Raw genomic sequence first — 11,406 nt, 5'->3', positions numbered from 1 at the left:
AAAGACTTTGTTGTCTTCAAAAGAAAAAAAAACATTTAATTTAAAAATATTACGAAGTATATTATTAATGGACCATGATAAATTAAATAACTAATGGAATTTCAATACTTGGGGCCTGTTCATTTTTACTGAACTGAGTTGAATTGAATTGAACTGAACTGAACTGAACTGATTGGAGCTGAACTGAACTGAACTGAACTGAACTGAACTGAATTGAGCTGAAATGAATTATGTGAGAGGGAAATTAAGAGCTGAACTGAACTGATTGGAACTGAACTGAACTGATTGGAGCTGAACTGAACTGAACTGATTGAACTGAAATTAAGTAAATGTGAACAGGCCCTTGGTCATTAGCTATAAATGATTGTCAAAATATTTTGTCAAACTCGGTACTAGAAAATTATGGTAATTGAAGATGTACCAAACAATTTATTTTAGTACGTATTACTTTTCAAAAAATAAAAACAATTTATTTTAATATAATAATAATTAATTTATGATATCATTAATTAAACATATTAAACACATTTGTATCAGTATATCTATATTTATTATTACCAATGGATTTAATAAATTATCTTTTTCATAACTAGATGGATATGATTTAAATCTTAAAAACAATAACTTGTTATGTACTGCCTCTTTACTCGTGAAGGGTGGGGGGAGGAAGTTTTTAATAAGGATTTCGAGGGGGTTTGGTGGTTTTGGGGGAAGGGGAGCCGAGGAGGGCGGTATAGGTCCAGGCACGATGATTTGGGGGTCGGGAACTTGAGTTGATCTGGTGGGAGGAGGGACGCAGGACGTGGGTGGTGGTGGGGTTGCCGTGGGTTGGGGGCCGAGTATTCTATTTTTAATTTTTAAAAAAGTTTTTTTTGTAATTTCTTAATTTATCAACAACCAATCTCGTGGTGACACGTTAAACAAAAAAAACCCTCTTTAATAGGCTATCGATCACTTGGGATTATTTAGCCAAATGACCTTTCAAAGTTTAGATTATTTAATAATTTAAAGTTGGGACTACTTTGAACGAAAGGCCAAAAGTTAGGATTAATTTTATCAATTTTTCCTTGAATGGGTCTGTTCTCTTACGTTGAAATTCAGTTCAGTTCAGTTCAGCTGAGTTCAGTTCAGCTGAGTTCAGTTCAGTTCAATTCAGCTCCTAATTTCCTTCTCTTATAAAATATTCATTTCAGTTCAGTTCAGTTCAGCTGAGTTCAATTCAGTTGAGTTCAGTTCAGCTGAGTTCAGTCAATGAGAACGGGCCCTAAATAGGCACACATTATTATTGAGTATAGGGGGTACATATTATTGCTATAAAATAATGAATAGTATAAGTTTTTACTATTATGGATTAAATTAATGACTATAATTTTAAAATTTGAAAGATATAATAACAGAAGGGAATCTTATTTACAAAATATCAGAATTTCATCCTACCTAGCCATAAAAGGCAGGGAACCATCTTAATTACAAAATTATTCTCAAACTACCAAAATCTTACAAGACATATTAATATTCGATAAATCAAATTATCAGAGTGAAAAGAGTATTTCATTATGCTCTGAAAATAATCAAAACTCTACAAAAATAAAAGTAATCCCAAAGACCAGTTTCAATTCTGTAATGATCTTGGATATGCAAAAAAAAAAAAAAAAAAAAAAAATCAAAAAAAAAAATTCAATTATATTAGGAACAATCGCCAAGCTCCTTTCTCCTTCTCGGGCATGTGAACCTACCATGAATGGGAGAGTACAACGTTAGTGTATAGGCTTAACCCCCCTCTCTCTCGATACTTAATCAGGAATTTAGTTCTCTCTTAATTCATGTGTTTTTTTAGCTTTGATTAAAACAATCATAGAATTAAGATTTCAGCTTTGGATAAGTACAATGTGAGCCAAACAAAATCAAATTACAATGATAAAGGCATAAAGGAACAAATAGAAGACCAATAGATAACTCATAAAATATGCGTACTTACCTTTAATCCTTTGTTCGCACCATGCTCAGGCGAACCAAATAAGTTTTCTCCGCAAAATTATGTACTGATCGGTGTGCTCGAGCTCCTTCATGTTCAGTTTTCTCATGGTCTTCCTTCAATAATTTTCTACACTCATCAGCATTCTGCAAGATAGTTAAGCAAATTAGGTAAGTTCATTGAACAATGGAGTATCATCTATGATGGACAACCCTAAAAAATATATGCTTATGAAAGGCTATTGCATCATGGGAGGAAATTCTAGATACAAAAAAGACGTGCACAAAGGCCACAAACAACATACACAAACTCTGATCTGTACTGTAATATTAAAAATTCTAGGGAAAGAAAGCTGTAACTTCTGCAAGATAGTTAAGCAAATTAAAGTTGCATGCTGGTAGTATGAACAACATCAAACTAATGCCAACACAATGACCATTTAGAGAATGGAAACCTAAATTTGTACAGTGAAGGTGCTTCCTAGAAAGGGGTGAGGGTATTGACCTGCAAGAACTCCAGCATTTGCTCTTCAATAGTACCACGCATCACTAAGGTCTCAACATGAATAGGACGCACTGCACCCATACGATGAGCGCGACTAATCACTTGATCCTCCATACTGCAACAATATACAATGAAGACTATTAATTGCACCAAGAAATGGGATAAACAATAACAAATATCCAATATAATAATAATAATAATAATAATAATAATAATAATAATAATAATAATAATAATAATAATAATAATAATAATAATAATAATAATAAATAAATAAATAAATAAATAAATAAATCAATAAACTATCCCTACTGTAAATGGGCATATGTATCTAGAATTTCAGGGTCTATGCTTTACTCAATTAAAAAATCAAGAAAATTTCCTGTTTCTTATGTCCAACAGCTTCAAAGTTTGACCCGCTTCTTAACAAAATTTACCAAAAAGATAGACAAATGGAAACTGGACAAGGAGTTGGGCACTTTTTGTAAAGCTTGACCTACCTAAACAGCTACTCCTTAAGTTACAAGATTTACAGTTGAGATAATGCACAAAATAATAAAAATCACACCCCTGGTTCAAGAAAAATAGGCCTACTTTCTATTCTGCACACTCCAAATCGACTGTACTGAGTGTACTCTTTGGCAATCTGCAACTTTCACTAAGTGCCATAACAGCACATCTACATATAGCTAGTTTAAATGGCTCTTCCTTCAAAATGAACATGCACATTGGCAATCTGTGACTTTCACTCTGCACCATCAATGCACAAAGTCAACTCTATAAAGCTACTTAAAGAGTGGTTCTTCATAAAATCTATGCCCAAAGTGATTAAGAAGATCAATCAAGACAGGAGTAAAACATGTTGAAATCCTTTAATACCTCTGACGGATTGGACAAATTCAAGATCAAACAAACCCATAAGACATTATAGACTACGTTCATTTCCCTCTCACCTTCACTTCTTCCACTACCAATTTCTCTTCCCACCCTCCCCCATCCCGTATCAGTAAGCCTATTATAGCCTAGCGCAATAAATCAAATGTGTACACAGCAGCTGAACATTAAGATAAGCAAACCAACAAGGCTACGGAGTATAAATAATAAAATTAAGGCACAACAACAAAGACCAAGACCATAACCATAAGTCCATAACCATAACAATAACAATAACAAAATAATTAAAAAAAAAACAGAGCATTAGCCAACGATGCTTGTAATAGTCAATAGAAATACAAGTAACAACAGACAAAAGTATATAACTGCTTGATTCTGAAGACTTAACCAAACAGTCTTTTTTACGTAAAAAGAAATTTACCTTAGATCCCAAATTGGCTCCATTAGAAACACATGGGTAACAAAGCTAAAATCTAGACCTAGTGCAGCACTTCCATCCATCACAAGCACCATACAGTTTGGATCATATTGAAAGCTGGTGAGTGCCTTCTTCTGCAAATAAATAAATTAAAAAATATATATATATGATAACATAAAGGAGACCATCCTTTACTTATCCGAATATAAAAGACTCAAAGGGATACCAAATGCACAATTTGACAATGTTTTGGGACTGGGGTAACAGTAAAAGATGAATATAAATACCTTTTTAAAGGCATTCAAAGGATTATACAATCCTACAAATTTGATATCGGCAATAGCCAGCTGACACCAAAGAGAAAAGGGTAAAATGATTATCTTTATTCATCAAATTATAAACTACACAAGATGCACACATATCACAACTTATACCTGGTGTTCAATTACATTTATGTGCTCAAGAAACTGGGAAAATACAATAACTTTCTCAGCAGGAGCCTCAGAAGAACCAATGCTTGGTTTGCAACACGGTCCTTGAGATAAAATGAAGTCACAAGGTCTTTCTGCATAATTTTCCTCAGTCATGGAGCTATCCTTTTGTCTATTAGCACCTTGAATTTGTTTAAGCCTCTGAACAAGGTATGTGACTTTACTACTAGAAGTTGATTCCCAGTCTGGATCCCAGCTATCCTGCACAAAGAGAAGTATGACTTCTAATAAGATCCAATTGAAATACAAAGAGAAGTGACGATATTTCAAATAAGATTCTTGAAATATCAATGATCGTAGACTTTAAATATTTTAATACATGCCTGCTTATATGAAGGTTGTAACTCAATGAGATCTTTTGGGACAGGCCACTTTGGATTTGAGTTTTCTTGTCTACTTCGTATCTCAGGACTCTCCATCTCATACAAATAGCCACAACCAGGGAAAACACATCTTTCACTATCCAAGCCAACACAATCAAGGCATAAAAGATGCCTACATGGTGTAACAATAGGCAGGCGGCACCATTCATTGCATCTACACAAGGAGAAAAAAAATTAAAATATAGATCAGACTGAATATAACTTAAAATTTTAATATTAATACAGATCAAAAGCAAACTGTTACCTCTGGCAGTTACCACCATATGAAAGGTTGTATCGTATACGAGAATATTCCTCTGAAAGAAGATCAAGACCATTTTGCACTAAGATATCCATTGTTTCTTGAATATCATGACCAGCATGTGATACTTTCATATGCCCAGCCACACAACAAGAAAGCCTAACATTTCTTATAGTTTTAGTCCTTGATTTCCAATGCTTCGGGTTCAGCAAACTTTGAACATGAGAAGGATCATTCCAATCTGCCATTAAAATGTTTCGCCGAACTGTAACAACGAGTTCATTATAAGTTTTTGCATGTTCCTCTGTAAATTCAAGAAAAGTTGTTTTCTTAATACAAGGAGGGATGCATCGTAAGTCCGCTTTACGAGCACTAATCATACACCTTTCCAATAGTTGCAATAAACGCAATTTACCCTCCTCCATCTGTGCCTCAAAAGGCTTCAGGATGCCAGCTTCCCAGTTCTTGCAACTTTCTCCATATACTTCATCATGAAGAAATTTCAACATAGGTTGAATATGAGAAACCTGACCACTGGGAGTATTTGGAGTAGGAGTTCCCGTTAATATCCAACGATTTGAAGCACTCAGGGAAACAGCCATTTGCATTTTATTGGTCAAGTTTATGCTTCCCAGAGTGTGTCCCTCATCCAGTATGATCCTCATCCAATGAATTTGCATCAAGACACTTCTCTTACTCGGTTTCCACTCAGCACTGAGCCGGCTAAAGGTTGTTATGACAACATCATAATCCCATGCAAGGTTGTGAACAGAAGGCTTCTTTTCCTTGAGATCCGTCCAGGCATATACTCGCAACTGCCCTGGTTTCACATGCTTCTGAATCTGCGAATTCCAGTGATCAACCAAATTTGATGGAACGATAATGAGTGTAGCCCGTGACAAGTACATCCTGAATGAGTCTAACCGCTCACAAAGAGCAATTCGGAGAGCAGGCAAATCAAAGACCAGATTTTTTAGGGCTTTGGGGTAAAACCACCGATAAGCACCCTGAACCACCCTCCTCACAAGACCAAATTCTAGAAATATTTTACTGAATACATTAGTATATTTTGAACTCAGCTGACCATGATCAGCCAATCCAACGGTCTCCATTTCCAAGAGTTTGTCATATGGAAGTTTAGCAAGCCATTTTAAAGACTTCTTGGTCTGACAATTGAGTAAAGCATAATGCTTCTTCAACACACTAGTGAAGAACGCCACATTTTGAGGCAATTCTCCAGTAGAATCTTTGCTGTAAAATCCAGGAAAATAAGTAACAGGTTGCTGGTAATCCCATGACTCTTCAGGAGCATCACAACTCTGATACAAAAATTCAGAGTTCAAACTACAAAACCATGCAGTTGTTGAATCAGCTAAACTTTCATCAGAAAGTCTACGCCATTTCTGACAAGCATCACACTGAATCCAAGTTTCATTAGATATCACAGACTGGTCCTCCGAAACTTTCCTCCACCTCTTGCTAGCAATTGGAGAAGGATATGAAGTTCTACGTCTTTTGCCTGAACCTGTATTACTATCTTCAGGATAAGAGGAAGTTTTTTCATATGTATGCATAAGATTTCTCTTAACACGATTCAAGCTCCTGGTGCAGGGAACAAAGCAAGTCGTTAGTGTCGAGGGTGAAAGCACAGATGATGTTTGAGCCATGGATGATGTACTCAGCCCACCAGAACTAGCCCTCTTTGGAGTAAATTGATTCTTTGGAATTAGTTCATCAGGAGAAAACTGGCCTCTTCGATCACCCTGACTCGCACTTTCTTGTTCCGAGGATGGAACAACTACATTAGTGTATCTACTACCAGTACTGCACTCATAGTAGCCATATTTCTGATCACCATTATGTGAGCACCAAATTGTTTCAGCACCTTCAGGTGGATCAGCCAGTGTTCCTTGGGTCTTCAGAATAAGAGAGAGAGCAGTAATAGTTTTACCAAGTCCAGGTTCATCACAAAACATTCCGCCACGGAAATCCCTTATTGTTGGAGCAAATCCCGTGACTATTTCACCAGACACAATATTGATGTAAAACGCAAAACCATCTTCAGTTAAGAACTCCAAATACAGAGGATGACGTAAAGTAGCAACTTTCCGCTCACGCTGCACCATCCACTCAACAGCAGCTTGCTGATGTGGAAAAAGCTTGAGCTTTATACATGGCATAATCGATACAGACAAGATCCTCAAATGACGACATGTAGCAGAAACCCTCACAATATCTATAGGACGCAGAAGAGAGATAATCTTTTCCAAAATATCATCTGTTAGATCCCAAATGCCAGGTGCAGAAGCCATATCCTCAGGCATTATTCTTGAAGAATATGTTTTCACGTCACCAGACAAACTAGGCAAGCTCTTAAATATCTCATGAAACTCAAATCCCTTTTTCTTAGAAGAATCAGAAATGTCAGAATGCTGCTTACATCCAAGAACTTGACAATCAGATAGATTCCATAAACCCTTATCGTCTCCAACCACATCATTACAATATCCATCCTTTAAAATCAAAGTCCGTTCCCGCCAATCACAGCTACAAAAAACAACTAACTTAAGTATATCAGAAAACAAAAAAAAAATAAAAAAAAAATAAAAAAAGAAAAGTGCCTAAAATATTGTATGACAGCACAGCACGCATCATCTAGCTAGTGAACATGTAAAATTAACTCAAAATTCCAGTCAAAGAAAAGAGTCATATAACTTGGCCATTCAGATTTTAGGACTTGTTCTCTTCAACTCAAAATTCCAACAAGCACGGTACAACCTCAAAACTCAAAATAACAGTCAATCAAAAATGTAAAAGCGTAAAACAATCTCTGCATCGAGTATTGTAAGAAACATACAGATTTAAGATTACTCAGCAAGCACAGTACAATTAAAAACCAATATCTCAAAACAAAAACAAAATCCGGGCTTAGAAAAGTTAGAAGACTGTAATGAATATACACTTCAATACAAAGTCCAATATTGAGTGAAAACATAAATAAACAATATCACCAAGATAAGTGTCATACAAGCACCATACCAACACCACGAAACTCGAAACTACACTCGATCAAGCAATTATGAGCGTCCTCTAACCCTTCAAATTAATCAGTAATAATCACCAAGAAACTAATTATCTAATAAAAATAAGGAAAATTTGACAATTAGCAATTACCACCTTCTATTTTTTTTATTTGAAAATTACCACCTTCTATTTTCAAAAAATCAAAAGTTACCACCTTCTTGCCCCCCAACTACCACGTGACGTCATTTTGGGCTCATTCTTTCCCTTTCCTCCCTATTTCCCTTACATTTCTCATTCCTAACTCGATTCTCATCTCCCTTTCACTTTTTTTCCCCCAAACAATCAAAAACACTTCAATTCACTCCTCTAAATCAAAACTGACGAACAATTATTGGTGGTTTGGGGAAAAAAAAAAGTGAAATGGGAGATGAGAATCCAAATAGGAATGAGAAATGTGAGGGAAATAGGGTAAAAAGGGAAAGAATGGGCCCAAAATGACGTCACATGGTAGTTGGGGGGCAAGGAGGTGGTAACTTTTGATGTTTTTGAAAATAGAAGGTGGTAATTTTCAAATAAAAAAATAGAAGGTGGTTTTTGCTAAAATGACATAACAGAAGGTGGTAATTGTCAAAATTTCCTAAAAATAATCAATATATAAAATGAACAAGTAGCTTAGTTGGTTAAAGTCTTCGGGTATTACAGTAGCCACTTGAAACTTGTGATCAAATCCCGTCTACATTATTTATATACATACGAGCTTATAAACACGAACCTCAAATGGCGAAAGAGGGAAGCAGCAGTAGTGGCAGACTTAGGAAACTGCCAACCAAACTCCAATTCAATCGGAAGATACACATCAACCAAAACCGCAACCCTAATTTCACAACCATCATCTTTCTCATCTTCTCGAATCGAAATTCCAACAACTCTGGCAACAATTTTAAGGCAATTACATTTCATCAATGTCTTCAATTGATGAACAACACTCACACTTCCATTCCCATTCACACTCCCAACCTTCTTCGGACTCTTCGCGTTCTTCAATTTCCCCTTCCTCTTCTTCGCCGACGTCGTTTCCGGCGTCAAATTCGAATCATCCGCATCAATGCGGTGGCCGGAATAAGGTATAGGAGAGAGAATTACGCCGGAATTTGATTTGAATCCGAATTCAGATTTGTGGGAGAAGAATTGGAGATGATTGCCGAATTCTAGGGTTTTTGATTGGGGGTTGATTGATGATAGAACTGTCGTGAGGAATCCGCATAGTTTGTGATTGGAAGGAATTGAGGATTCCTCGACCTCCATTGATGCAGAAATTCGAAGGTCGAATTGAATGGAATAATGGAGAAGATGATAATTTTGGAAAATTGAAAAATTGTAGGAATTAATTCAGGAAAGTAGATGAATTTCCATTGAAATTGGGAAGTTATGGTTTATAGCTTCATACTTTGCAACGGAAGTTTTATTTTCGGAGTTGAGGAGAGAAAAAAAGGGAGCAAATCCAAATTGATATCCTATATCAACAAAATTCGTTGATATAGGGGCAGGGTTGTCATTTCCCTCATTAAATGAAGCCCAAAAGTGGAAGAAAGTTGAAAACCCCTTAAACCCCGTTTTATGTTACCGTTTTCAGATGTGGGGTCTTTACCTTCTTCCAAACCATAAATTGTCTTCATCCTTGTCATGAGAGAGAAACAAAAATGCAAGCTTATGGTACATGAAAATGGCAAAATCGAAAAGCACGAACAACTTTAATGGAGAAGGAAGCAAACCTTGCCCTTTAGGGTTAACCATGGCCCAACTTCTCTAATTTTTCTAGGGTTTTTCGTTTAATTCGACGGCGAACCGGAAAGGTGAAAGAGGGTGAAGAAGATAGGGGATGGAGGGAGAAATTGTGCAGAGCAAGACTGAAAACAATGGAGGAGTGAAATACCTATCCTTTGGGGTTAATTGTACCCTTAGTTTCTCCATTTTTCTTAGGGTTTTAGTTTAATTCGCCTCCGGAAATAGCAGTGTTTGAGCTGAGAATACCACCTTGTACTTTGAATGTGGAGGCACGTCAGGTTGATGAGCAATTGGGTGTGAGTCGTGTGATGGTGGTCGGTGGAATTAATGAGGCAGAGGAGAGAGAATGCTTGTGAAGGAGAGAGGTGGGTCTTCAATTTCGCCTTCGTTCCTCCATTGTCAAATGAATTTGGGTCTTCTCTTTTGGCTCTGTTCCTCCATTGTCAAAGGAAGAAAGGTGGGATTGTGGGTCTTCTGGTTTCTTTCCTCCATTGTTTGTCAAAGGGAGAGAGGTGGGGTTAACAAAGTCAATAACGGGGTCCAACTTAGTAGAATCATTAAACAATTAATATATTCCAAAAAGCAGCTCTTATAATTTCGAAAATGCCATTATATCAACAACTTTCGTTGATATAGGATATCAATGGGGTCTGGCTCGAGTGGGGTTTTTATTTTGTGTTTTTCGGGTTTTATAGTTATGTTTACCGTAATTTCTTCGATTTTTTTATGAGGTACAACTAAACAGAACCTGTTTTATAGTTCTGCTTTTTCTAAGATTAAAAAGAAAATACGGAGTTCAAGGTATTGTGAATTTGTGGGATTTGGGCCGTTATTTTTATAAGAGTTGGATTGGGCGGTTGGGTCGGGTACGAGTCAGATTGAAGCAAAAAAATTACGATCACTTCTCGGACCATGTCGGGTCAAGCTTTGTGACGGAAATTTTGTGCCTAAATCCGTTCAAGATTGTCGGGCTGTGTGGGCTTTTTGGGCTTGGCCTAAAAAATCAACTTAATATGCATACAAACGTTTTTCCAAACCCGCCCAAAAAAACAAATCTTCGACTCGAAAATTTCTGCCCAAAATCAGGCCAGGCTAACTTTGATCACCTCTAAATTGGACATGAATTAGGCCGACATGGAGATTGGTTAGATACGAGTATGGCACGATAATAGCCTGATATAAAATGAATCCACCAAAAGCCAATACAATATGAGAGCTAATGGTGGACATCACTATTTGCACGAGCACAACGATCGGATCATCTGTCAACTAATTTATTTTGAACCAATTTGTAAAAGATATAAAAAATATCAAAAGGTCTACTTTCTATAGGCACATCATGAAATCGGCATGGCTTTGACACAAGATAGATGATTTCTTCTTGATCGTCAAAGCACAACCCACTTAAGCACGAGGCATGTTAACACAACATATAGACAAGCATTCATAGCCCAACCCAAGCCCAATTATAGTTGCGATGTATTCTCACGGCTTTTCTCCTAGGTGTACTAAATACAAAGTATATTACTCCAAAGTATATACAAAGTGTGTGTATATATATATATATATATATAATTGTATATAACCAACAAAAAAATGCTTCATAGTTAGCATGTATATAAAATGGGTGCTTAAAGCTTAATAGTACAACACAATTTTTCCCATTATGTAAAGATCATACGACAATTTAT

General features: G+C 36.3%; 1 protein-coding gene across 1 annotated transcript; it reads right to left on the bottom strand.

The window, feature by feature from the left end:
- Positions 1 to 1,297: 1,297 nt before the first annotated feature.
- Positions 1,298 to 9,403, bottom strand: LOC145595537 (F-box protein At3g54460-like). The gene is made up of 9 exons (XM_081651952.1): positions 8,703 to 9,403; positions 4,910 to 7,453; positions 4,606 to 4,819; positions 4,226 to 4,483; positions 4,079 to 4,138; positions 3,795 to 3,925; positions 2,480 to 2,594; positions 1,979 to 2,121; positions 1,298 to 1,732 (listed from the first exon to the last, which is right to left on the bottom strand). Exons 1-8 carry the CDS (start codon positions 9,233 to 9,235, stop codon positions 1,981 to 1,983), a joined length of 3,996 nt encoding a protein of 1,331 aa, XP_081508078.1. The 5' UTR covers positions 9,236 to 9,403; the 3' UTR covers positions 1,298 to 1,732; positions 1,979 to 1,980.
- Positions 9,404 to 11,406: the final 2,003 nt, after the last annotated feature.

This window comes from Chenopodium album, chromosome 19 (genome assembly GCF_948465745.1).
Source record: "Chenopodium album chromosome 19, dcCheAlbu1.1, whole genome shotgun sequence".
NCBI classification, from domain to species: Eukaryota; Viridiplantae; Streptophyta; class Magnoliopsida; order Caryophyllales; family Amaranthaceae; genus Chenopodium; species Chenopodium album.
This window is presented reverse-complemented; position numbering and strand designations above follow the sequence as displayed.

Bases quoted from the DNA above. Each gene is read 5' to 3' on its own strand.
- LOC145595537 (XM_081651952.1), bottom strand. From the start codon at position 9,235: ATGGAGGTCGAGGAATCCTCAATTCCTTCCAATCACAAACTATGCGGA. The intron at 4,139-4,225 runs GTATAAGTTGTG...CTTTGGTGTCAG, and splicing joins TAAATGTAATTGAACACCAG to CTGGCTATTGCCGATATCAA. The intron at 3,926-4,078 runs GTATTTATATTC...ATTTATTTGCAG, and splicing joins CTTTGAATGCCTTTAAAAAG to AAGAAGGCACTCACCAGCTT.